The sequence below is a fragment of the Pseudophryne corroboree genome, chromosome 6, assembly GCF_028390025.1.
Source record: "Pseudophryne corroboree isolate aPseCor3 chromosome 6, aPseCor3.hap2, whole genome shotgun sequence".
Lineage (NCBI taxonomy): Eukaryota > Metazoa > Chordata > Amphibia > Anura > Myobatrachidae > Pseudophryne > Pseudophryne corroboree.
This window is the reverse complement of record NC_086449.1, coordinates 221036130-221063704: the sequence shown is the minus strand read 5'-3', so window position 1 is coordinate 221063704 and position 27575 is coordinate 221036130. Positions and strand designations below refer to the sequence as shown.

General features: G+C 48.3%; 1 protein-coding gene across 1 annotated transcript in view; it reads right to left on the bottom strand.

The window, feature by feature from the left end:
* The window catches only part of RGMA (repulsive guidance molecule BMP co-receptor a), a 67199-nt gene extending 43937 nt beyond the window's left edge, over positions 1 to 23262 (bottom strand). Inside the window, exon 1 of the mRNA XM_063925726.1 lies at positions 23103 to 23262. Within this exon, the coding sequence (XP_063781796.1) occupies positions 23103 to 23116 (14 nt within the window). The 5' untranslated portion in view covers positions 23117 to 23262. The remainder of the gene's footprint in view (positions 1 to 23102) is intronic.
* Positions 23263 to 27575: the final 4313 nt, after the last annotated feature.

Here is a 27575-nt window from a genome sequence, read left to right as displayed (position 1 = left end):
GTTACTTTTTAGTGGACTGCTACTTGGCATAGCATAGTTTGCGTGAATTTGTACTGCACATGTATAGGAAGCAAAGCCATGACTACCGACTCGTGCCCTGAGAAGCAGCCAGCAGGTTCATCCATGTGGAGCTGCCGTCTGTTTTTCCTTGTTAGTGTTAATCTGTGAGTGTGAGGTTTTATTATGATGTCAGAGTTAATCACCCCACTCCCACCCCAAGCACAATAAGAAGTAGCGGGCAATGTCTGAGGGTGGGGCACCACTTCTGTTGGGGTTAGGAAGGTGCAGCCTAGGCGCCCTTATCAGCATGCACAGGCCCTGTCTGCAGAGGGGTGTAAGCGACCATGGTTGTTAAAGTCCACTTATTTCATGTATAGCATTCAGCTCAATTATGCACAACTTTTGACACATAGTAATGTTTCACTTGCTCCTTAAGAAACGTTAGATGATAGGTACCAATTATGGGTGGGATGTAATGAAGTCCGAGTTTGGCGGCCATGGGGGATGCCGGCTGAACTCAGACATTTTTTTTTAAAGGGGAAATCATGTGCAAGGCATTTAACATTGTACATGATTGCCCCTTTAAAAAAATGTCAGGGTTTGGCCGGCATCCCGCACGGCTGCCAAACTCGGACTTCATTACAACCTGGCCTATAAATGTATTACAGGTTGTGTCTCTCATCCGAAATGCTTGGGACCAGAAGTATTTTGGATATAGGATTTTTCTGTATTTCTTAATATTTGCATACCATAATGAGATATCTTGGGGATGGAACCCAAGTCTAAACCAGGATGCATTTATGTTTCATATGATATGCCAGAGAACAGGATCCCAGCTGTCATGATTCCGACAGCGGGATCCCATCCACCGTAATGCCGGCAGCAGGGTGAGCACTAGAAAGCCCCTTGCGAGCTTGCTGTGCTCGTCACACTGTGGGTACGGTGTCTCGCTGCGCTCCCCACAGGATCTATTCTCCATCGATGGCTGTTGTGGACATCCACAGAGGGAGAACAACCTGTGCCCACCGGGATCCCGACTAGCGGCATTTTAACCTCTTCCCTCATATACACCTTATACACATAGCCTGACGGTAGGTTTATACAATATTTTTTTTTACAAATTTGTGTATTAAACAAATTTGTATACATTTAACGATCAGGAAGCAAAGGTGTCACTATATCTGTTGTCTCCATATTTTAGAACATTCTGTATTAGAGAATTTTGGATAAGGGAGACTCAACTTGTACTGCAAAAGGACGTGGTACTAAAGGGCCCTACACATTGTCCGAGGTACCCGACGGCTGATACGGCCTCCCCGGTGGCGGGGGGGTGGGGGGGTTGGTGATGGGGAGAGTGAAGTTTCTTCACTCCCTGACGTCACCCTGCCCCATAGCCCTGCATGCTAATATGGACGAGATTGTCCATATTGGCATGCATGTAGAAACGAGTCGGCATCAACGATGTATAAACGCGGGGCATCGTTCATCGTTGATGCCTACACATTGAGCAATATGAACGATATCTCATTCATTAATGAACAAAATCGTTCATATCGCTCAGTGTCATCGTTAAAGACACTGGGCGATTTTGAGCTGAAAGCGGCTCACTTTTGGTGTGTTGAGCTGCTTTCAGCTCAATGCCGCCCAGAGTGTATGGCCAAACGATAAGCGGTGAGTGCTGAAGCGCGTTCCATTTCATCACCAGCGGCCGCCGTTCATCTACTGGTATTACCAGTAGATGAACGGCGGGGTGAGCTGCTTTCCATAGCGTCTTGCTATGGAACGCCGTTCACCCCCGCTGACATCGCTGGGCAGGGGTGGGAAAGCGCTCAGTGTGTATGCACTGAGCGCTTTTCAATCCAGAAGATGTCAGCCATCATCGCTGTGCATACACGCTGGGCAAAAATGCCCAGTATGTATGTACCTTAAGTGGGGTGGTCTTCAATATGCCGACTGTCGGGATACCGGCGCACAGTATACCGGCGCCGGAATCCCGACAGCCGGCATACCAACACTTTTTCGCAAGGGGCTCATTTGCGCTTGCCACGCTGTCGGTATGCTGGCGGTCGGGCTCCCGACGCCGGTATGCTGGTCACCGGGAGCCCGGCCGCCGGCATACCATACTACACCCCTTAAGTGTGTAGGGCCCATTACCCTAACATTAGAGCAACAATTATCTGCTGATTTTCCTTTGCCTGTACAGCTCACTGTTAAAAACTGCATAGGTTTAGGCAACTCCAGACTATTTAATATGCAATGGTATTACACTCTATAGTGTATTCAAATACATGATACAAGCAGAACAGGTAAAGCGTGTCACATTTTGTATGACACTTAGCACTTCAACTTCCCATTTGAGTTTTTATTTTTCACTAAGCATTCCAGAAACAGACTCATATAATTTTATGGACCTAAAGCTGTTTGAACTTGGTTACAAGTTCATGATACAGCAGATAAGATGAACTTTCAACCACACAGAACATTGTAAGAATATTTATACTTCAATGAATGACATCACAAACACAACTGAAAGCAGAAGGACATGTAATGCAAAAGGGATGGTAAATCAGTAATGACACGCAGAAAAGACCTTTCCATCACAAGGGAGACATTTGCTGTTTTGATCATTTTAGATGTACACACTTCCAGATCTTGCTACGGTTCCTTGAAATGGAGTTTGTCCTGTGAATGAACACAACTTTCCTTTGTACTTCTATCTCCTATTTTACAGAATTGAAAGTCTTATTGTTTGCACAAGAGTAAATGCAAAATTTACATTATAACTAAAAAACTTGCTTCTGGAGAGAAGTAAAAAATAAAAGATCTGATATTTAAAATTCAGACATGAAAAAATTGTCCATAAATAACAGAAGCAACACCAACCTAAAGGTGAGTACACATTGTACAATTGGGCAAAGGATCGGAGCGTTCCTGGGGCGTTCTCAATAGATCGTTCGCCCAATCGTTCCGTGTGTATGCACGATATCGTGCATGGCGTGCTCCCGTGGGGTCGCCCTGATCTTACTGCATGTTCAAAAGATGAGGGAAAGCGGCTTCCGATCCCATGCAGCGATATTGGGTGGGGTTGGGGGGGCGGCATAGCAGGCAGCTGTGCAATGGATCACTCCGTATGTATGGCCGCCTGATATGTTGCCCCGAAGAGCGTCCAATGCATCAGTGGGTACACATCGTACTGTGTGTACCCATCTTAAAATGTCAGTACTTTAGAAATGTTATTTTAAGATATCTCAAGTTCTAGCAAAAGAATGGATGTGGATGGAAGGGTTAGGCCAGGCGGAAAGGTTAGGCCAGGGTTAGGCTGTGTGTGTGGGTGGGAGGCGTGGGGGGGGGGAGAGGGTGTTAGGGTTAAGCACTAGATTCAGAAGGGGTTAGTGTTTAGGGGTAGGGATTAGAGTTAGGATAGAAATACTTACCTAACCGTGGCAGCATTGGAGGTCTGACCTGTCACATGACCGCCAGGACCTGGAAAAAGCTGCTGGAGCCTTTGCTTGCATTGAAAACAGGTAAGTCACTGCTGGACCATCAGGGATAATATGACAACATTCTAACATGTCGACATTTTATCACAGTCTACATGATGAATGTCAACATTATGGCTGTCGAAATATCGTACCCAACCCCACTGAAACTCCATTCCCGTAATTAGCAATGTCCTAGAACTCACATTCAGGGTCAGATTCAATTAGCCACAAATAAAGTTCCAGAAGTTCTGTTTGCGGCAAAAAGCGGTCATAACTTTTTGCTGTTCAATTAGAAAGTGGCGTTACAAGGGAGAATAGCAGCTTATAAACTGCAGCCTCAAAGTTGGTGTAAAGATGTTATTTTATTGTAACAATGACAGAATGATGTACAGTCCCTCTGGTACACCCCTCCTAATGAATAATAATGTGTTTAAAAAGTCATTTTATAAGTAAAATATGGCCATGTTTTATGGGTTTAATGATGGCATGTAGTCAGGAACCCAGTGGTACCCAACCCTTAATGATGTGTAGCATGTATGTTGGTTTGTTCTGCGCAGATGGTAGTTGCAAGTATTCCCCCCCCCAGTTTTTTACTACTTGCATAAGCAAGCTTACTAAACACAATAGAGACTTTAAATTGTATTCCCAGATTACGCTAAACCTTTTTATTTGCAGAAATACACATGCGGGTTATCATTTTATATGAATTAATAAAACTTATACATTTCAACTATGTGACAACTTTTACCAGCTTCCTCTTATGGCCACTAACAACCTCTGACACTGCACTCCTACACTGTCCTTATAGCCATCTGCCATCTTAATGAACAGGGTGGCACTATGCAGAGTTAATGTGCGGTACACACGATTTAACGTTTGTAACTGAACTGTGCATGATGTTCTGATTTTGGCCCAGATTTATCAAGCTTTGGAGAATGATAAATTTGCACGGTGATCAACCAATCAGCTCCTAACTGTCATTTTTCAAACACAGCCTGTAACATGGCAGTTAGGAGTGGGTTGACTGGTACTTTAGCATCATGCAATTTATCACTCTCCAAGGCTTGACAAATTAGGCCATTTATTTGCTAAAATATCACACAATGGGGGTCATTCCGAGTTGATTGTAGCTGTGCTAAATTTAGCACAGCTACGAGCATGTTCCCAGACATGCGGGGGGACGCCCAGCACAGGGCTAGCCCACCCAGCATGTCTTGCAAAAAAGAGATGAGGTGGTGGATCAAAGGCGATAACAAAGTAAATAAATTAAATGAAATATAATAATAAAATATTTTATTATTATATTTCATTTAATTTATTTACTTTGTTATCGCCTTTGATCCACCACCTCATCTCTTTTTTGCATAATATTGTCTAATCTGTTATTTGGACAGATTGAGGATTGAGATTGGGTTGATAACTTGTTGCGCCAGGAATTTACACTATCATTTTGTTTCACCCAGCATGTCTGCTCGGCCTCCCCCGCACAAGTACAAAAGCATCGCACAGCGGCGATGCTTTTGTACTTGTTGAGTAACTCCCGGCCAGTGCAGCTCCTGCGGCTGGCCGGGAGTTGCTCATCGCTGCCCCTGGTTGCAGCGGCTGTGTGTGATGTCACGCAGCCACTGCGGCCCGGCCCCCGCCCCCCGCACGGTCCAGCCACGCCTGCATTGGCCGGACCACGCCCCCAAAACGGCGGCCAAACGCAGCTGTGCCGCCCCCTTCCGCCCAGCGACCACCTCTGCCTGTCAATCAGACAGAGGCAATCGCTAGGGAACGATGGCCTTCGGGCGTCCGGCATGCGCCGGCGCCGCATGCGGTTCCGACCTGATCGCTGCGCTGCGATAAACTGCAGCGAGTGATCAGGTCGGAATGACCCCCAGTGTTCACTGATTATTAACGTAGTGTTCATTCTAGCACCCTGCACCTTTCAAATCCTGTGCAGTTCCTCTTTCCTGCCTGAGGTGTCGCTCTCTGCTCTGGTGCTTCTCAGCACACACAGGTCTGTATCATAGCACTGAGTAACAGATCAGAGTGTGCTGAGAAGTACCACAGCAGAGAGCGACACCCCAGGCAGGAAAGAGGAACTGCACGGATTTTGAAAGGTGCAGGGTGCTAGAATGAACACTAATTAACGCATGAGATAACAGTGTGAGGCGGCGGCGGGCGGCGGCACGGCGGTCGGGCCGGGGCACGGAGGAACTGGGATCCGAGAGGATCCAAGTTCCTCCAATCAGCGCCCCAGGATTTGAGCTGGGCGCCGGACGCGAGCCAATCGCGGCTCGCGGTTTGGCGCCCAATGAGGAGTCTCTGCGGCGGGCCAATCAGTGCTCGCCGCGGCGGACCAATCGGAGTCTGCTGCGTCATGGCTCCGCCTCCTCCCAGTGGCTTATATCAGGCGCTGGGCGGCGGCGGAGCTCAGTTTCGCGCCGGAGCCGGAGCAGTTAAGAGCTCCAGAAGACAGCGGGAGAAGACGAGAAGCAGCGCCGCCGGAGGAGGCTGAAGAACCAGCGACGAAGGAAGACGTCAGCCGGCGCGGAGAAGATAGAAGAGGCGGAGGCAGGAGTCCAGCAGCGGAGGTCCGGCGGAGAGTGCTGCAGAGAGAGGGAAGCAAAAGAGCTGACGAAGCTCCCCTCTGCAGCCTCTCCCGTCGAGGCGGGTAAGAGGCCTTGGGCCTGCACCACCCTCTTGTAGGGTGGTTCCCCACTAGACCACCGGGTGTTCGGGCATTAGGCCCGTGGGTAAAGTCAGGCCCTTCCGGCCTGTGGGCATTCAGTAGGGCCCTCCCGGCCCATGGGTATAATCGATCGGCTCCTCTGGGTCCGAGGCTGCGCGCAGTCGGGGTTCCCCCCGGCCGTGGCCCGGCGAGAAGGGGCACACATACCTAGTCGGTGGTTTGGGCGTTAGGCCCAAGCCGCCAAAGCGGCGCAGTAGGCGGGCACTAGGCCCGGGGGCAATCCAGGCAATAGGCCTGTGGGGACATTAGAGGGCATTAGGCCCTAGTGTTTTTTTGGTCCATTAGGAGAACATAAGGTGACCCTGGGCACCAGGCCCAGGTCACCCCCCGAGCGACGAGTTAGGCGGGCACTAGGCCCGTGGGTGAAGTCAGGCCTCCAGCCTGTGCGCAGTCAGGGGCGCTAGGCCCAGTGAGTAAGTGCCCCCACAAGGTGAATAAAGGTGACACTGGGCACTAGGCCCAGGCCACCCTGAGGTGTTAGGTAGGCAGGTCCGCTTGACCTGAGCCCCCGGAAGTGTACCGGAGGTGGGCAGGCTGTGTGGCGCCCACCCCCCTTTCAGCGGTAGGGATTTAAAGGGACAGCACCGTTTGATGTTGTACTCCGATGTGTGTGTTGTTACCGTGCAGGGCAAAACGTTGTTATAGAGTTTGTGCATAGTTTGTGTTGCACCACTTACACTTGAGCCAGTTTGAGGGCTTTGTTATGCAGTTAGTGTAGCGGACGCACACTAGATTAGAGTTAGGCCCTGCACGGCTGTTTCTCTTTTTGCCTCCTTACAGGGACCTGTAAGTGGAGAAGATCGGAGTACAAGACGTAGGACGGTGAGTAACATCTGTCTGTGTGTCCCTACCTGTCTCCCTTCCTTCAGGGCGTACGGTGAGCCTTGCACGCCGGTGCAAGGTAGAATTTCCACCTGGTGCGAGAGTGCCAATAAATGAAATTCGGGCTCTGAGGCGGACGCCTGGGATGACCCTCACCTAGCCCGAAAGCGCTACTTTCCTCGGCTCCGGAGGGCGTTTCGGTCCACATTTAGGAGGACAGCACTCAGTAATCTCCTTCCTCCTAGGTCATCGTGTCCGGGTCCGACAGAGGAATTTCAGCCAGGTCCGTTGAAGGTTCCGGTATCTGAAGGTGAGAGAGAGCGGCGCCTGGTGAGTACCGAAACTACACCTGCACGGCAGCAGGTACCACCACATGCACCGCCGTCTCCCCTCTTACTTTTGGCGTAGTCGGCAGGATCATGGACGCGGACAACGACGCTCCTCCTGGAATGGAGAGGAAATTCAATTTTGGACCGGCATTGACGCATACCCCTCGGTTCGATGGGCAGAATATGCCGTTGGCAGACTGGAAGAAGAGGCTGGATGGAATCATCCAGCTGTATGGGGTGCCCCCTGAAATGCAGTTGCACTTGGCCTTTAATACGCTGGATGGAGAAGCCTGGCGGTCTGTGATCCTTGTTCCCGAGGAGGAGCGGAAGACGTTGGAAGAGGTACTCGCGATCCTCGAGGGTGCCTATGGTAACACGGCTTCTGCTGGAACCCTGCGTCAGCAATTGTTCAACCGATTCCAGAGGGAGGACGAGTCTATACCCCAGTTTGCCAATGCACTGCAGGAAATGTTGAGTGAAATCACGCGGCGTGACCCGGAAGGTTTGGGGTCCCTGGTTAACCCCAGCGTGATGCTGAAGGATCAGTTTGCACTGGGCCTACGGAGTTTCCCCATTCGACAGATCCTGTTGGATAAGATTGCCAACGACAAGAAGATGACCTTCCGTCAGGTCCAAGTGGAGGCGGTCGCTAGGGATCGAAATGCCAATTTTGGACCTTATGCCATGGCCCCACAATGGTTGGCACCAGTGTCTGCTGTGGCCAGTAGAGAACCCAGCCCCATGGAAGCCTGTGTCCAAGACCTCAAGGCGGCATTCGCCAAAGTCACTCTGGAAATGAAAGCAGAGATCTCCCAGTTGCGAGATGAGGTTCATAGGCAGAGAGGTCAGGGTGGGTCCGAAGATCGGGCGCCGCACCATCAGCACAGGGAATCACGAGCCAATGATGGAGGCGCTCGTCCCAGGGAAGGTAGGGGTCCCCGTTGCTACGGCTGCAATAGGTTTGGACATATTGCCCGGGAATGTAGTGAGCCTATGCAAGACCCTTCGTTAAACTAGAGTCCCTCGCAGTAGCGGGACCACCCGCGAGGGAGACGAGCGGAGGGGGAACCACTATAGTGGATTCGGCCGATATAGTGGGTGAGTGTCCCGTTGTGGTTGGGTGTCTTGGGGGAAAGGAGCAGAAATGCCTGTTGGATACTGGTTCGCAGGTCACCACCATGTCTGAGACTTGTTTCCTGGAGCATTATTCCCATTTGAAGGATTCGGTGCTGGAAAGCTGAGTTACCCTTACGGCTGCCAACAACCTTCCTATTCCGGTTGTCGGAGTGGTATGGATGGAGATCTTGATCTGTGGACAGGCAGTGGGAAAGAAAGGAATACTGGTCGTGGGAAGCCCGGGTTTGAGTCACGGACCAGTGATTGTGGGCATGAACGTCCTCCAAGATCTCAATCAGCTTTTGTTCCAGGAAAGGGGTCCGCAGTACTGGAAGGAAATGGGTGTCCAACGGCCGGTGCAACAAGCATTTCAGCAGGTGGGGAGAATATGTGAGGCTGGACATCGGCAGGAATCCCTGGGGGCAATTAGGACCGGTCATCGGCAACAGATAGAGTTACCTCCCCGCCAGGAAATAATCCTTCTCCTCGAGGTGTGGACTCACCAACGCTTGGAGGGATTGGAAGTGATGGTGGAACCCAATGGTTACCTTGGAATGGACTCTGGAATCATCCTAGCCCGAACCCTGGCGGTAGTAAGGGACGGCAAGGTTTTGGTTTGGCTGTGTAATCTCCTGGATGAGACCAGGAAAATTTCGGCAGGAGTCACCATTGCCAACATAACGGCTGTCGCCCGAGACGGAGTTTCAGGGGGGCGACAGGTCTTGCTGCATACAGATGAACAAGGACCGTGGTCCATGGCGGTGAGCCTGGATAAGGATGAGGAACCCAGTACGGATTGGTGCGGCCATGTTATCCGAGAACAGATGGATGTCTGTCTGGACAAATGTAGCCCCGTTATGGTACAGAAGTTGGAGCATATGCTGTGGGAACGGCGGAAGGCGTTCTCCCGGCATGAGGAGGATTTTGGATATACGGAAGATTTTAAACACGAGATACGTACTGGAGAGAGCCCTCCAATCCGGGAAAGGTATCGTCCCATCCCACCTAAACTCTATCAGGAGGTCAAGAAGATGTTGCGGCAGATGTTGGACAACCAGGTCATTCGTGAGAGCAAAAGTCCATGGGCTGCGCCCATCGTGTTGGTACGGAAGAAGGATGGTTCCATCCGGTTCTGCGTGGACTATCGGCGGTTGAATAGTAGTACCGTGAGAGATGCCTACCCGTTGCCCAGGATAGAGGAGTCTTTGGCGGCCCTGGGGAATGCTCGGTATTTCTCCACGCTGGACTTGGCCAGTGGGTACTGGCAAGTGGCGGTTAACCCAGCGGATCAAGAAGAGACCGCCTTTACAACTCCGATGGGGCTGTTTGAGTTCTTGCGCATGCCTTTTGGACTCACCAATGCTCCGTCTACATTCCAGCGGATGATGAAGAGATGTTTGGGAGACTTGAATTTCGAAGCTCTGCTGATATATCTGGACGATATCATTGTGTTTGCCCCCACTCTGGAGGAACATTTGACGCGTCTGGATGTGGTGTTGCAGCGCCTGGAGAAGTATGGGCTCAAGCTCAAGCCCCGCAAGTGTCATCTTCTAAAGTCGAGCTTGGAGTACTTGGGGCATGTGGTGTCCAGAGAAGGAGTCTATCCTACGCCCGGCAAGATTTCAACAGTCCAGGACTGGAAGACACCAACCACTACCACTGAACTGCGCGCGTTCCTGGGGTTGGTCGGGTACTATCGGCGGTTTATCAAGGACTTTGCGAAAATCGCGGAACCGTTGCATGCCCTGCTTCGAGGGGTGCCCACTACAAAAAAATCGCAGGTGATAGCCTGGGGTGAGGCACAGGAGAAGGCATTTCGGCGACTGAAGGAAATGCTCACGGAGGCTCCGGTTCTGGGGTATGCTGATTTTGAGAAACCATTTCGGCTCTGCACCGATGGTAGCCTACAGGGATTGGGAGCAGTCCTTTCGCAAGAACAAGATGGCCAAGAACGAGTGATCGCATATGGTAGTCGAAGTTTGAGGGAAACCGAGCGAAACCCGGACAACTACAGCTCTTTTAAGTTAGAACTGTTGGCTGTCGTCTGGGCCGTGACGGAGAAGTTCGCCGAGTACTTGACCGCTACCCATGTGGAAATCCATACGGACAACAATCCCCTGGCCTATCTAGAAACTGCAAAGCTGGGCGCCCTGGAGCAGCGGTGGGTAGCCCGGTTGGCGAAATTCAGCTATAAAATACACTATCGGCCAGGGAAGAGTAATGGGAACGCGGAAGCGCTGTCGTGGTTTCCTATGCCCCTGCCCCCGACTTCGAGGTACCTCGAGGACGAGAGCACTGAAGTCCCGGACTTGACCAGGATCGAAGGCCCTGTTACCATGGGAGGGCCAGCAGTAGTTGAGTGTGCTGCTCTGCTCCGAGTGTGCTGCTCTGCTGGAACAAGAGTGGGCTTCCTTACAGGAGAACGATCCAGGACTGAGCATCATAAGGCAATGGAAACAAAAGAGACATTGGCCTAGTCGGTGGGAGAGGAGTCGGCTGACTCCCTACTGTCGAAGGGTCTTGCGGAGCTGGGACCGATTACTCGTCTGCGCCGGAACGCTGCGTCGACAAGTGTACCTTCACCACGAACTCAGGGTGGTGGAACAGATTGTGGTGCCAGAGGCGGCTCTAAGGGCTTTAGTGACGGAAGCGCACGAGGGCGGAGCCCATTTGGGGGCAGCAAAAACCTTTCAGTGGATGCAGCGCCAGTTTTTTGCCCCTCAGTTGTGGACGTTGGTGGAGAGAGTGTGCAGAGAGTGTCGGAGATGTGGGGTTGTCAAACCAAACGCACAGCACGCACCGGTACATACTGTTCAGACGAGTCGTCCCCTGGAGTTGTTGATGATTGATTACGTTCTGATTGGGGAGTCCGTTAGTGGTCATCAATATGCCCTGGTCATGACGGATCACTTCACCAAGTTCACGGTCGTGGTCCCCACCAGAGATCAGACAGCGGAGTCTGCTACCAAAGCCATGGTCGAGCATTTCATCCGGCAGTTTGGGTGCCCCGAGAGGGTCCATTCAGACCAAGGGGCTTGTTTCCAAGGGAGACTAATGGAACAGCTTTGTCGACTTTATGGGATGCGGAAATCCCGTACCACTCCGTATCATCCTCAGGGAAATGGGGCCTGTGAGCGTTTCAATCAGACTTTGCTCCAGATGCTGCGGACCCTGGAGGACACCAAGAGAAGGAGGTGGCCCGAGCATGTGGCCGAGCTGGTGTGGGCCTATAACAACCGGGTTCACAGCACCACCGGCTACTCCCCTTTCTTTTTGATGTTTGGCCGCCCAGGTCGTGAAGCGCAAGACCTGCACTTGGCTGAATTTCGGGAGGAAGGGGGTTCATTGCCCTCAGACTGGGTCGCAGAACATCAGCAGCGTTTAAGGGTGGCTCACGAAGTAACTCGGAGGAGAATAGCCGACCACACTCATATACCCCCTAGAACTCGAGGGGCGGAGCCTTTTGACGTGGGGCAGCGGGTGCTGGTCCGCATGACACGGCCGGGCGGCAAACTGGCGGAGAAGTGGGAGGAATGGCCCTATGTTGTCCGAAAGCGCCTCACGAAGAGGGTCCGGTTTACCAGGTGGAAGCGACAGATGGGTCTGGTCGGTTGAGGACCCTTCATCGGGATATGCTGCACCCTTGTTGGTTCCCAGAGGACGGGGAGGACGATGGTGCCCCCGGTCAGGCTACGGCTCCAATGGTTGGGGAGGACACCGCGTTGACATCTTTGCCCAGGGGGGCTGGCCTGGATGAAGATTGGTGGGTCCCAGTGGTCCCACCTCGCGACAGTAGCCTCCAGGATGCTGTGGCCCCCAGGCCTGTGGTACCTCCTTTGCCTCGGCGGTCCCAACGTTCCAGCCGCGGTGTGCCTGGTCCTCGGTATGCCGACCCGGATTTTATCTGGTCTCAGGCTTCCTTTGTAGGGACTACAAAGGACAAACGTGGGGGAAATGTGAGGCGGCGGCGGCACGGCGGTCGGGCCGGGGCACGGAGGAACTGGGATCCGAGAGGATCCAAGTTCCTCCAATCAGCGCCCCAGGATTTGAGCTGGGCGCCGGACGCGAGCCAATCGCGGCTCGCGGTTTGGCGCCCAATGAGGAGTCTCCGCGGCGGGCCAATCAGTGCTTGCTGCGGCGGACCAATCGGAGTCCGCCGCATCATGGCTCCGCCTCCTCCCAGCGGCTTATATCAGGCGCTGGGCGGCGGCGGAGCTCAGTTTCGCGCCGGAGCAGTGAAGAGCTCCAGAAGACAGCGGGAGAAGACGAGAAGCAGCGCCGCCGGAGGAGGCTGAAGAACCAGCGACGAAGGAAGACGGCAGCCGGCGCGGAGAAGACAGAAGAGGCGGAGCCAGGAGTCCAGCAGCGGAGGTCCGGCGGAGAGTGCTGCAGAGAGAGGGAAGCAAAAGAGCTGACGAAGCTCCCCTCTGCAGCCTCTCCCGTCGAGGCGGGTAAGAGGCCTTGGGCCTGCACCACCCTCTTGAAGGGTGGTTCCCCACTAGACCACCGGGTGTTCGGGCATTAGGCCCGTGGGTAAAGTCAGGCCCTTCTGGCCTGTGGGCATTCAGTCGGGCCCTCCCGGCCCGTGGGTATAATCGATCGGCTCCTCTGGGTCCGAGGCTGCGCGCAGTCGAGGTTCCCCCCGGCCCGTGGCCCGGCGAGAAGGGGCACACATACCTAGTCGGTGGTTTGGGCGTTAGGCCCAAGCCGCCAAAGTGGCGCAGTAGGCGGGCAATAGGCCCGGGGGCAATCCAGGCAATAGGCCTGTGGGGACATTAGAGGGCATTAGGCCCTAGTGTTTTTTTGGTCCATTAGGAGAACATAAGGTGACCCTGGCACCAGGCCCAGGTCACCCCCCGAGCGATGAGTTAGGCGGGCACTAGGCCCGTGGGTGAAGTCAGGCCTCCAGCCTGTGCGCAGTCAGGGGCGCTAGGCCCAGTGAGTAAGTGCCCCCACAAGGTGAATAAAGGTGACACTGGGCACTAGGCCCAGGCCACCCTGAGGTGTTAGGTAGGCAGGTCCGCTTGACCTGAGCCCCCGGAAGTGTACCGGAGGTGGGCAGGCTGTGTGGCGCCCACCCCCCTTTCAGCGGTAGGGATTTAAAGGGACAGCACCGTTTGATGTTGTACTCCGATGTGTGTGTTGTTACCGTGCAGGGCAAAACGTTGTTATAGAGTTTGTGCATAGTTTGTGTTGCACCACTTACACTTGAGCCAGTTTGAGGGCTTTGTTATGCAGTTAGTGTAGCGGACGCACACTAGATTAGAGTTAGGCCCTGCACGGCTGTTTCTCTTTTTGCCTCCTTACAGGGACCTGTAAGTGGAGAAGATCGGAGTACAAGACGTAGGACGGTAAGTAACATCTGTCTGTGTGTCCCTACCTGTCTCCCTTCCTTCAGGGCGAACGGTGAGCCTTGCACGCCGGTGCAAGGTAGAATTTCCACCTGGTGCGAGAGTGCCAATAGGTGAAATTCGGGCTCTGAGGCGGACGCCTGGGATGACCCTCACCTAGCCCGAAAGCGCTACTTTCCTCGGCTCCGGAGGGCGTTTCGGTCCACATTTAGGAGGACAGCACTCAGTAATCTCCTTCCTCCTAGGTCATCGTGTCCGGGTCCGACAGAGGAATTTCAGCCAGGTCCGTTGAAGGTTCCGGTACCTGAAGGAGAGAGAGAGCGGCGCCTGGTGAGTACCGAAACTACACCTGCACGGCAGCAGGTACCACCACATCACCGCCGTCTCCCCTCTTACAACAGCACAAAACTTTCGCCTACTTGAATCGGGCCCATAGACAGGACATTTCCCGAATGCTAAGGTTGCCAAAGGAGGGGCTTCCACCACAGTACTGTTATTGGGAAGAGGGGGATTTAGTAAAATTTATGTTTATAGTGGAAACCCCCGTAAGTCTGGAAACATATCTAACCCAGAAAGCAATGCTATACAAAATTCATGGTTTGATACTGAGCTGTTATTTTTTTTCTGATCCAAAACACTTATGTGATCAGAGTTTAAGCAATTTTGAAAAATAGTGGAGACACAAATGAAACTGCAGTTGTGTCATCAACCTGCCAACATCATCATACTTGGGGATACTTTTACCTCTTAAGTGCTTTTGATTAGGCTCCATGGGCCACTTTATACTTAAAATAGATTGCACATGTAGTGATTGAGAGCAACAGTTCCCAGTTACTATAAGGCATGATACAGTTCTGCCAGGTCCCAAACCAATTAGCTACTTCCATATCCATTCCTAACGGAGTTCAAGTTATTGTAACTGTCTGAGATAGAAGGTGGAATCAATTTTCTTGTGTACCTTTATTTTCTTTTGTACCTTTCTGCCTTGACTGAAGTTGATCAGAGCATACTAATGAAGATTGTACACAAGTATACATGCCTTGTGTGGTTTTATTTTTCAAGAACCTAATAAAAAAACATTTAACAGTAATAGTAACAGCACCCTCATACTGTAAAGTGAGAAGTATAAAATGGTCTGAAACCAAGAGCTATACTCTTTTAAATGTACTATCTAAATCTTATTGTAAATAAAATACATGTATATTTTTTATTTATTTCCAAAACAGATTTAAAGATTAAAGCACATCCATAAATGGAAAATTCTGTTTTAGGAGGAATTAAATAGTCATAATAGAAGTTTCCCCTAATCCTTATGTCGGACTCAGGTGACAGTAGGAGTATAACGCTCGCTGGTTACAGGATAGGAAGGAACTCCAAGTAAGCTGTTAGCCAAAAACTGTGTTTACGTGGGCATCTTCCTCAGAAACCAGCAGTATAGTGTGTAAGGTTTATATGGATGAATGCAGTTCCCTCCGAGCTGCCGGAGGTGACGGGACTTTGTGCAAGTCTGACCATTTTTTTAAAGCAGCAATCATTGACAAGACAAAACCAGGTTAGTCTTTCCTTGTAAATTTTTGCTGCTTTAAAAAAAAATGGGTGGATTCACACAACGTCCTGTCACCTCCAGCCACTTGGAGGCTATTACATTTAGCTCCTAGTGTGGATATATATGCTTAGCGAGTTTATTTTAAACTATGCCCTGGTTTTCTAGTTGCAATAGGGAAGGAGAATAAAAACTGGAATTTCAGGGAGAAAAAACGGAAGATGGCAATACGGGACAGGTTGTGTATGTTTATTTCACAAATGTATTTAGGTTGTCAAACATTTTGCATCTGCTAGAAACGCACACTTGTGATTTTTCCATGATTACAGAATATCATATAAATATGTTGTACCTTGATTCACACTGCAGTGTTTGGCAGGACACACTGATCAGGCTTGCCAGAACTGCGTGATCACACCCTTATATGTGCATAAAACAGATTTTAAACACTATCATAATGCACTGGATAGGTCTATGGACACAGCGACTGCTTCTGGCTAACACTGAGTATGTATTTTTTGCACTAGATGGAGCCGTTGTTATGCACAATGGCCCTCATTCCGAGTTGTTCGCTCGCTAGCCGCTTTTCGCAGCAGTGCACACGCTAAGCCGCCGCCCTCTGGGAGTGAATCTTAGCTTAGCAGAATTGCGAACGAAGTATTCGCAATATAGCAAAAAGATTTTTCTTTGCAGTTTCTGAGTAGCTCGAGACTTACTCTTCCAGTGCGAGCAGTTCAGTGCTTGTCGTTCCTGGTTTGACGTCACAAACACACCCAGCGTTCGCCCAGACACTCCCCCGTTTCTCCAGCCACTCCCGCGTTTTTCCCAGAAACGGACGCGTTTTTTCACACACTCCCATAAAACGGCCAGTTTCCGCCCAGAAACACCCACTTCCTGTCAATCACACTACGATCAGCAGAACGAAGAAAAAACCTTGTAATGCCGTGAGTAAAATACCAAACTTCTTAGCAAATTTACTAGGCGCAGCCGCAGTGCGAACATTGCGCATGCGCAGTTAGCGGAAAATCGTACCGATGCGAAGGAAAATAACGAGCGAGCAACTCGGAATGAGGGCCATTATATGAAATCTGAATACAGATAGCACAGATCAATTGCGCTGGTAATAGTACACTTAACCCTTCAAAGGCCAAGGGACATATTTTTGCTTGGTTGGTACAAAACCCATCGCTCTTATGTGGGCCATACATCTAAGTGCCAATTCACCATTACGTAGATGCCAATCTGAATCCTACATGTTAGAAATCCCTAGCTTGCCAATTCTGATCATTTATGGGATGGAATCGGCTAATCAAATGTTGGGTTTTGCCGATGACCCAACCCAGTGATCGGCAAAATGGGGGAATTGTCCGCATATCAGCCTGGTGTTTGGGCCCCTTAAGTTTGAATCACCAGTTTCCTGATTTACATTATATTAATGTCTCCTCTTTTTGTATAGGTTTTACATAATATATAATTTTCTTATAAGCTGGTAAATTCTAGGGGTATATATACTAAAGAATGGTTTTACTCCGATTTTAAATGTCTTTGAGGGCTGGATTTAAGTGGTGACTTTATTTTTACCATGTCACGCATCCCAGGGTAGGTTTTTAAATGAATTACCTGCTTGTTGCCAGGGGTTTCACGCACTGGGTGTCATGCTCATTGCCAGAGGTTTTCAGCTCTGGGATCCATGCTCGTTGCCAAGTGTAATGCTTATTGCTAAGGGTAATGCTTGTTGCCAAGGGGGTGTATATTTGCTGGCGAGCGCTAGCCTGCCAGCACTGAAATCCCTCTCCCCCTCCTCCCTAGTACTCCACTTGAAGGGCGGAGTTTCGCAGAATGACGTGGTTGTGTCGTGATGTCATGACGTAACCGCGTCATTCCGTGAAACTCTGCCCCCCGAGCAGAGTACAAGTGAAGAGGAAGAAGGGGGAGCAGAACTGAAAAGCAGTGCTGCACATGTCCCACAAATCTTTCGGGATAGCCAGTCTCTCCAGTGCAGCTGGCCATGGAGATTTTCCGGGCATGCCACTTAAGGGGTTTTTAAAAGGGCATAGTTATACATGCAAAATCAGGCTTTGTGTATATTACTTACTATAGCCCTTTAAATCCAGCCCAGAAAGCCGAAAATTTGAATAAACGATCTTAACAGAAACAAATGATAGAGCGTTTTTTATGCACAGTTGACATTTGATGATGAAAGACCCTTACTATGAAGGTCAAACTCCTGGGAAGAGTTATTACCCCCGGTTCTAATATTTTATGTCTATATAGAGCAGTTGGGTTCTTTTTTTTCCCCTATAACTCCTTAATAAAACAACAAGTGATTTATTTTTTAAAATGAAAACAAAAACAAAACCCCTTTTAGAATTTCTCCCAATACGTGGGACATTACAATATGATTTCAGTCTGTGTTTTTCTATTCATCCTTGTAAGGCTCATGAAAATTTATGGCCATATTTAAATGGCAGTCATTTCAATAACTCTAATACCAAGGGCTGGCTAGGAGGAATGATCCTAGTACATGATACTGTTGCATTATTATAAAGTCAATGTGTTTTTCCTCAAATAAGGATAAAATACAGTACCAGCATAAATTGGTTACAAAATGCACCATGAGGCAATTCCTGACAGCTGTAATGTGATTACTGTTTAGTATTGAATTGCGATCTAGGCCTGTTATTGTAATTGTGAAAAACTGCAAAACACACAATACAGCGGCAGCAGATAGAGCTAGCATCTTTACAAGTCATCTTTCAGAATTAGCTGCACTAAGAACCTTGACAATAGATAGCCCAAGGTGCAAGGCATGCTGGGTACATGTTGTACCACAAGCATTGGAGAACCATAGGTTGCCTATTTTTGGAATAAATAGTTAGCAGGCATTCTGGCATTACACTGCAAAAGACTTATGGTTGCTGGGTAGTGAGATATGGCACCTGACCTCCTGATTACAATTTGCAGAAGGCAGTGCTAATCATACCCAGCCACCCTTCCACCTTTCTGACAGCTTTAATGTATTTATTTGTATGTGTTCTGCAATAATTTCTAATACAATACACTTATTGTGCTCTCTGGCTATGTTTTCGTGTTGTGAAAGTACTAGTAGCTCAGTTTTGTTTGTGTTCTGTTGGATAAAATACATGTGTCTGTTATTTGCATTGGACACAATTGTATACCAGACACCAGGTTTGTGTTGCCTAAAAGGCTACAGACATAATTAACTCTGCCAAACGACATAAAGACTTGGGAGATTCGTTTAGCTGTGGGGAACCGTCAGAACCTCTCACGTTGCTGTAATGCGGGTTATCCAGACAAAAATATTTGCTCAGACCCCACAGAGATGTGAGCAAACACAAGCGAGGTTCTCTTTTCTGTAATCACCCGAAATGTACGAGGTAACCCTCTAAATATAAAGCATGAAGGTAAAGAGCCCCATACACTTACACGACATGTCCGTCCGACATGTCGCAGGCAATCACCTGGCAGCCTCCCGGGGGTCAGGATCGCCCAAGATACATTGTATGCTGTCCTTTTGCATTCGATGTATCTTGGGCGATCCCAGCTATGCCTGCGGGATCCGACATATCACAAGTGCAGCACCAACGATCCGACCCTCACGGGAACGCGAATCAGATCGGATCGGAAACACCTCCAAAATGCCCGATTTCTTCCGATATATCGGGTCGGATGCACGAAATCGGATGAAATCCGGCATTATCGTCCTAGCGTATGGGGCCCTTAAGACAGAAAGATGTAATTAGTCAAATTTGTATGAGCCCATAAATCTAGGTGGGAAACATCTCTAAGGATTCTGGATACTCATACATCCTATAGCAGTGTTTGTAACTGATACATTTGTTCGCTGTAGACTACTATTAATCTTGAAACTACACCTGTCACACAGTGGAGACAGCTGAACCAATATTAATGAGAATACAGCCTATCAATTCACTAGGCTGTCAAGAGATAGCTAGTCAATAAGATGCATTCTAATGAACACTGGGGCAGATGTATTAAGCCTGGAGAAGGCATAAAGAAGTGATAAAGCGGTGATATGTGCAAGGTGATAACGCACCAGCCAATCAGCTCATAACTGTCAATTTATATTGGATCTGATTGGCTGGTGCGTTATCACCTTGCATTTATCACTGCTGTATAACTTCTCCATGCTTAATACATCTGCCCCATTATTTAAATGTAGAAAATGCAGTGCCTTGTGATATGATTGGTGTTCTTAGTAAATGGATAGTCTGCATTCTCATGTAACTGCCTGCACACTATTTAGGTGTTGGGTGCACTTTAACACTATCAGTGCTGCTCCCCTTTCCATGCACTAGGACACTATGGGGGGGAATTCAAATGTTTGAAAAGTCAGTTGGGTGTCTGTTTTTTCCAATCTAATAGACAGAAGAAAACAGGCACCCAACTGACTTTTCAAACATTTGAATTCCCCCCTTTGGGAGAGATGTACTAAGCCTTGAAAAGTGATAAATTTCACGGTGATAAAGGCCAACCAGCTCCTAACTGTGATTTTTCAAACCCAACCTGTAACATGGCAGTTAGAAGCTGATTGACTAGTACTTTATCACAGTGAAATGTATCTCTTTTCAAGGCATAGTACATCTCCACCTGAAGACATAAATGGCAGAATTTTTTAAGATCAAAAATTTTCTTCATATTCTTTACTATTATCTGGTAAACAAAACTTACTTTTAACAAAACAAGAGCATTTTGCTAAAAGACATTATGTACTATGCACATAAGATGTCATGTATATTGGTTATTTCCAGTAGGTGGCACTGTTAGTCCTAACCTATTTTTCATATATCTACCTAACTATAATTTTATACGAACACACAGTGTGCGTAATTTTTATGAATTGTTGGTGTTGGGAAGCTAAAATATTTCTAGGCAGTGCAATTAATTAAACATGCAGACTGTAATTAATCAAATTATGCACCTGCTACTGCGTATTTCCTGAGAAAAATATAAGAACATTTTTTAAATCTTTCTAATATTTTACAACTTGTGTTTTTAACAGTTAACAATAAGCGGGAGAAAAAAAAACCTTACAGGTGTTTTTTTCCTTTAAAAAATAAATAAACAACATTTTTTATTTTTCTAGTATTTGTCATGGGTCATCTTGGTACCCTGGAATTTTGTGGATTACATGAAAAAATGTAGAAATGCATCTGAAATAAAAATTAAGTTTTCCCATGGTGAAATAATTAAGGTGATATAAAATTAGGAGTGTCCAGGACCAGTTCCATAAAGTGAACAGAATTTTGCAGATTTTAAGGAAAAATCAGGTAATAGCAGCTGGCTAATATTCATCTATAGGTTTTACATCTAACTGATGATTCACATACGCGCCCTTCACCTCTAGTTTGACAGAATTCAAGATAAAACAGTTTTTTATTGATGATCAATCGTTATTTTATTCTGCTGTGTGTGAGGGTCTCACCCAAAGTCAAAGTCATTTTGTATAATTTATATGAAATTGGATCTCTCCCAGCATGCACTGGGACCAATTTATCATTAAACAGACCCCCTACACTACTTGTTTTCATGTCCTAATTGGCCACCACGTACATAGGAAAGAGACATGCATTAGTCAGAATGTGAGGTATGAAATGTTGAGTATAAATTCAAATGTACATGTTATATGAAACATCGAGAGAGTAAAATGAAGAGGAGGGACAAAGGGAATAGGGTGAGGATGTGAAAGAATGAGTGATGGAGAGAGCGGAAGAAAAGATGTAATACACTGAGGAAAGGAGAAAAAGTGACGGAGTCAAATAAAAATACAGATGTGATATATTATATTATTGCACATTTTATTTTAGTCCAAGCAGGTAAAGCTTATTATGACTACTAGTCTGAAGACTAAGGTCAAATCTCATCTACCGCACATTTCAATCTTCCATTTACTTTACACTTAAATGTGAATTATGACGAGTTTCTGACACATTTATAAGGGCACGTAAACTATCTTGGTGTATAAAGACACTAGTTTCTAAAACAAAAAAAATGCAATTACAATGTGATAAGATACATGTAGTCACGGTAGACCTGCACCCGAGTCAAATTATATGAATAGAGTAATAGTCAAAATATACAATGAAGCAACAGTCAAAGCACATGGTATAGTTGGACAAAGCCAGTGACACCTGTTTATTGGCACCTCTGTCAATATGTGCTATACATTACACATGAAAGCTGTAGTCATCATCATTGTGTAAGACATGGTGCATTATATTGCACATGCCTATACAGCAAGAGGTGGTTGTAGTCACATCCTGCAGTGGGAAGATTTGGAAAGCCACAGTAATTTAATGGTTTAACATACTGTCCACCAACTACCCTATTACACTGGCACCTGCTACACAATGCACAGCAATTGCTGGCTGACCTTATTTCTCACAATCAATGGAGGGCTAAAGCAGCGCAGAACATTAACAAAATTAACAAATGTCTTTATAAAATTTAAGCTTAGATACGATTAAATAATATGATACACGTTGTTTATATGCAAAAGTGTAGTACTCATATCAGAGAGATATCACCAGTAATCTGCATCTATTTCATATCTCAATCTACCTATATATGTACATGCTTATACACACACACACACACACACACACACACACACACACACACACACACACATTTATACATACAAGTGTGTGTGTGTGTGTGTGTGTGTGTGTGTGTGTGTGTGTGTGTATATATATATATATATATATATATATATACACATACACAGAAGAAGCCACTACTGATGTGTCTCAGTAGGAGTGATGTATATAATAGGGTGCAGTGTGCAGCATAGGTGTGCGTTCTAGGAACACGTAGTGATAACAGTATAACAGCTGAAAATATTGTGCACAAGTGAAGATTAGTATCTATCTATCTATCTATCTATCTATCTATCTATCTATCTATCTATCTATCTATCTATCTAATCCGTAATATCATTTGTTTTATTGTGATTTATTCAGAGAAAATGTGATAATCCCATAACTACAGTAGGTTATAATGCGGTTTTAGAGCAGCAAAGGTGTCATGTATGTAAGTGTGCCTAGACGGCTGTAGTAAGGGAAGCAGAAGTTGGTGTCATGTAGGTAAGTGTGCCTACGCGGCTGTAGTAAGGGAAGCAGAAGTTGGTGTCATGTAGGTAAGTGTGCCTAGGCGGCTGTAGTAAGGGAAGCAGAAGTTTGTGTCATGTAGGTAAGTGTGCCTAGGCGGCTGTAGTAAGGGAAGCAGAAGTTTATGTCATGTAGGTAAGTGTGCCTAGGTGGCTGTAGTAAGGGAAGCAGAAGTTGGTATAATGTAGGTAAGTGTGCCTAGGCGGCTGTAGTAAGGGAAGCAGAAGTTGGTATAATGTAGGTAAGTGTGAACAGGCGGCTGTAGTAAGGGAAGCAGAAGTTGGTGTCATGTAGGTAAGTGTGCCTAGGCGGCTGTAGTAAGGGAAGCAGAAGTTGGTACACTGTATAATGTAGGTAAGTGTGCCTAGGCGGCTGTAGTAAGGGAAGCAGAAGTTGGTATAATGTAGGTAAGTGTGAACAGGCGGCTGTAGTAAGGGAAGCAGAAGTTGATCAGCTTCTGAGTTACAAGGGATTGAGTTGCCGGGGAAGTTGCATGTCTTCGTCAGTGAAAGGTATATATAGTGTGAAAGAGAATGTCTGCCATGAATGGAAATTGCAGTGTCTCACTCACCTTGTCGGCTTCATCAGCCTACCCAAACTGTGGGGTCACCCTCCCATAAGACATTCACACATGGGGGATTATCTTCCTCTCCCCCGCATGCTGCAGCAACGCACAGCCCGAGCACAGGCACTGTCTGACCGACACATACAGAGCAGCTGCCTGGCTCACCCCAGCTCCTCCTCCTCCTGACAGAGGCTTCTAGAGATGTACTGGCTGACACATTCCCTAGACGTGCACTGCACACTGCTACAGATGCACAGGATTTCGCCAGCCTGATCTTATCTTCTTCTTCACATCTAATTCATGCTCCAGCTTCTTACTCTGAAAACGTTATTTTGAAACAATTAAATCAAGTTGGATCTCTAATTTAAAACTGGATTAGAACTAAAGGGTGCCTGTGTACAAATTGCAATCATATGTAAACTACCCCAACATGGGTTAGTGCATGAAATCAGGTGGCAAAGCTGGCAGAGGAAATAATACTTTTTGTGAGGTGTCTGGCTATGGCCATGTGACCTCCCTCTGTTGATTAGCACTGAAAAATGTATCTCCCAACGTTATTTAACCCTTGCAAAACTAGTTTCTTGTTCAGAATAATCAAAAGGACATATGTGTCCACCTTGCCATCTGATTTCATGCCCAAAACCTTGTTTGGGGATCAGTACGAAATCCCGCTGGACGGGATCCCAGCGGTAGAAATACCGACATCGGAATCCCAACCAGCAGAATCCCGATGGGTGGCGAGCGGAACGCAGCCCATTGCGGGCACGGTGCTTTGCTACGTTCTGCACACTATTTTATTCTCCCTCTATGGGTGTCGTGGACGCCCACGGAGGGAGAATATGTCAGGATTGTGCCGATCGGGATTCCGGTGTCGGTATTTCGACCGCCGGGATTCCGTCTGGTGGGATCTTGACCGCATCCCCTTGTTTGATCAAAATACAAGTGTGGTGTTTGCAAATGAGCGCTCTCTGTTTATTCTCACTCTCAAATGCATGGCACAATCTGATTTAACCCATGAAATACTACAGCTTGTTACTTATTTATTTATTACCAGTTAATTATATAGCGCACACATATTCTGCAGCGTTTTACAGAGAATATTTGGCCGTTCACATCAGTCCCTGCCCCAGTGGACCTTATATTCCCTACCACATGTACACACACACACACTTTCACGCTAGGGTTAATTTTGTAGGGAGCCAATTAACCTACCAGTATATTTTTGGATTGTGGGAGGAAACCGGAGTACCCGGAGGAAACCCACGCAAGTACAGGGAGAATATACAAACTCCACACAGTTAGAGCCATGGTGGGAATCGAACCCATGACCTCAGTGCTGTGAGGAAGTAATGCTAACCATTACACTATCCGTAAATCGGACATTTACTAGTTATTCAGTTTGCCTGTTCCCCATTTGCCACCTGATTCCATGCCCCAGGGCCGGCTCCAGGCCTACTAGCACCCTGAGCGAGAAAATGTAAAAGCGCCCCCCCCCCCATGTGCGCGCCGAAGGCGCGCGCGCTCCCGGGAAAGTGGGTGTGGCCTCTGGAAAAGTGGGCGTGGACTCGTAACTTCATATCATCAAACTGTAAAAATATTTTCACACAATTAGCAGCCTTACACATAGCCACAGTAGTGTTCCTTACACACAATGTCTCCAGTATAGTGCCAGATACACATAATGTGCAGTGCCAGATAGACATGACATGCCTCCCAGCAGTGCCAGATAGACATGACATGCCTCCCAGCAGTGCCAGCTACACATGACATGCCCCGCAGCAGTGCCAGCTACACATGACATGCCCCGCAGCAGTGCCAGCTACACATGACATGCCCCCCAGTAGTGCCAGCTACACAGGATAGTGTTCACTTTTTAGGGCATGGTGCTGATCACAGGGAGGGCACATTTTTAAGTTAGGAGGGCAAAATGATGTACATACTGCTTGTTGTTCCCACACCTATATGCCAAAGCATGGACAGTGCGCGCCGAAGGCGCGCAGCAAAAATTAATGGGAGTTACTTCGTGGGGAAGGTACGTGGCCACATAATAGTGGCAATTTGCATTACACCACACAGTAGTGCAGCTAATACACACTGCACCAGGTAGAACCTCCTATACACTTTGCGCCAGGCACAGCACTGAGACACATTGCCTAGCCACAGACGCCTAGCGGGAACACTACATGACATGCCCCCCAGCAGTGCCAGCTACACGTGACATGCCCCCCAGCAGTGCCAGCTACATAAATGGCCACACAGTGCCAGATATGCACCCACAGTTCAGATACATAAATGCCCCCAAAGTGCCAGATACATAAGTGCCTCCACAGTGCAGATATGCCCCCCACAGTGCCAGATACATGATGCCCCCGCAGTGCCAGATACATAAGTGCCCACACAGTGCCAGATATAAAAATGCCCACACAGTGCCAGATATGTCCCCACTGTGCCATATATAAAAATGCCCGCACAGTGCCAGATATGCCACCACAGGGCCAGATACATAAATCCCCCCAGTGCCAGATACATAAATGCCCACATATTGCCAGATGCATAAGTGCCCACACAGTGCCAGATGCATTATTGCCCCCCACAGTGTCAGATACATTAATGCCCCCAGTGCCAGATATGCCCCCACAGTGCCATATACATAATGCCCCCACAGTGCAGATATGCCCCCACAGTGCCAGAAACATAATGCCCCCACAGTGCAGCTATGCCCCCACAGTGCCAGATATATAATGCCCCCACAGTGCAGATATGCCCCCACAGTGCCAGATATATAATGCCCCCACAGTGCAGATATGCCCCCACAGTGCCAGATACATAATGCCCCCACAGTGCAGATATGCCCCCACAGTGCCAGAAACATAATGCCCCCACAGTGCAGCTATGCCCCCACAGTGCCAGATATATAATGCCCCCACAGTGCAGATATGCCCCCACAGTGCCAGATACATAATGCCCCCACAGTGCAGATATGCCCCCACAGTGCAAGAAACATAATGCCCCCACAGTGCAGCTATGCCCCCACAGTGCCAGATATATAATGCCCCCACAGTGCAGATATGCCCCCACAGTGCCAGATATATAATGCCCCCACAGTGCAGATATGCCCCCACAGTGCCAGATATATAATGCCCCCACAGTGCAGATATGCCCCCACAGTGCAAGAAACAATGCCCCCACAGTGCAGCTATGCCCCCACAGTGCCAGATATATAATGCCCCCACAGTGCAGATATGCCCCCACAGTGCCAGATATATAATGCCCCCACAGTGCAGATATGCCCCCACAGTGCAAGAATCTATGCCCCCACAGTGCAGCTATGCCCCCACAGTGCCAGATATATAATGCCCCCACAGTGCAGATATGCCCCCACAGTGCCAGATATATAATGCCCCCACAGTGCAGATATGCCCCCACAGTGCCAGATATATAATGCCCCCACAGTGCAGATATGCCCCCACATGAATAAACATAATGCCCCCACAGTGCCAGATATATAATGCCCCCACAGTGCAGATTTTAACTTACATGGCATTGTCACTGCGGACTGCGGTGCTGGGAGCCGGGAGGGGGAGTACTGCTGTGGGCCCAGGCAGGCAGGCAGGCGGGCGGGCGGCTGGACGGATGAACGATTCCGTCTGCGCTGCGCGGCGCCGGCGTCTAACGTCAGACGCCGGCGCCGCACAGCGCGCTGCGCGCACACACACACAGTTTGAAGGCTGGCTCCAGGCAGGAATATGGCGGCCGCAGCGTGCGGCGCCCTAAAAGAGTGGCGCCCCGCGCGGCCGCTCCAGTCGAACATGCCTGGAGCCGGCCCTGCCATGCCCCAACCTATGTGGGGCCAGGTTAAATAGAGTTGCAGTTTGTGTATGGGACAGCGTTGGTGCTAATCCAATGTTAAATCAGATATTTAATTAAAATTAATCCTTTTGAAATATATTGAGGAAAAATAGTCTTTTAGTGCACATGTTCTCAAACTCAGTCCTCAGGACCCCACACAGTTCATTTTTTCCAGGTCTCCTCACAGAACCACAAGTGAAATATTTAGCTCCACCTGTGGATGTTTTAAAATGAGTCAGTGAGTAATGAATGCACCTGTACAGTGTACACCTGCTAGGTGACCTGCAAAATGGGAACTGTGTGGGGTCCCAAGGAGAAAGTTTGAGAACCACTGTCTTAGTGGATCCGTCTTTATACGTCTTATTCTGATATTAATATTATAATCATACTCTCCCAACTATCCCTATTCCGGAGTCTCATGTCATGAATGTTGTCCTAATTCTGTGAGTTTCGACAGGTATATCCCACTAGCTTCCCTATTTTGCACTGCCCCCCCCCCCCCCCCCCACCTTTCTAACCAGTTACCTGCAGGACAGTCGAGAGCTGGGCCCAGGTACTTTTCAAGGGGCGTGGCCTAATCTCAGGAGGTGTGGTCATGCAGTTTTAGAAAAAAATACTGACAAAAATTAT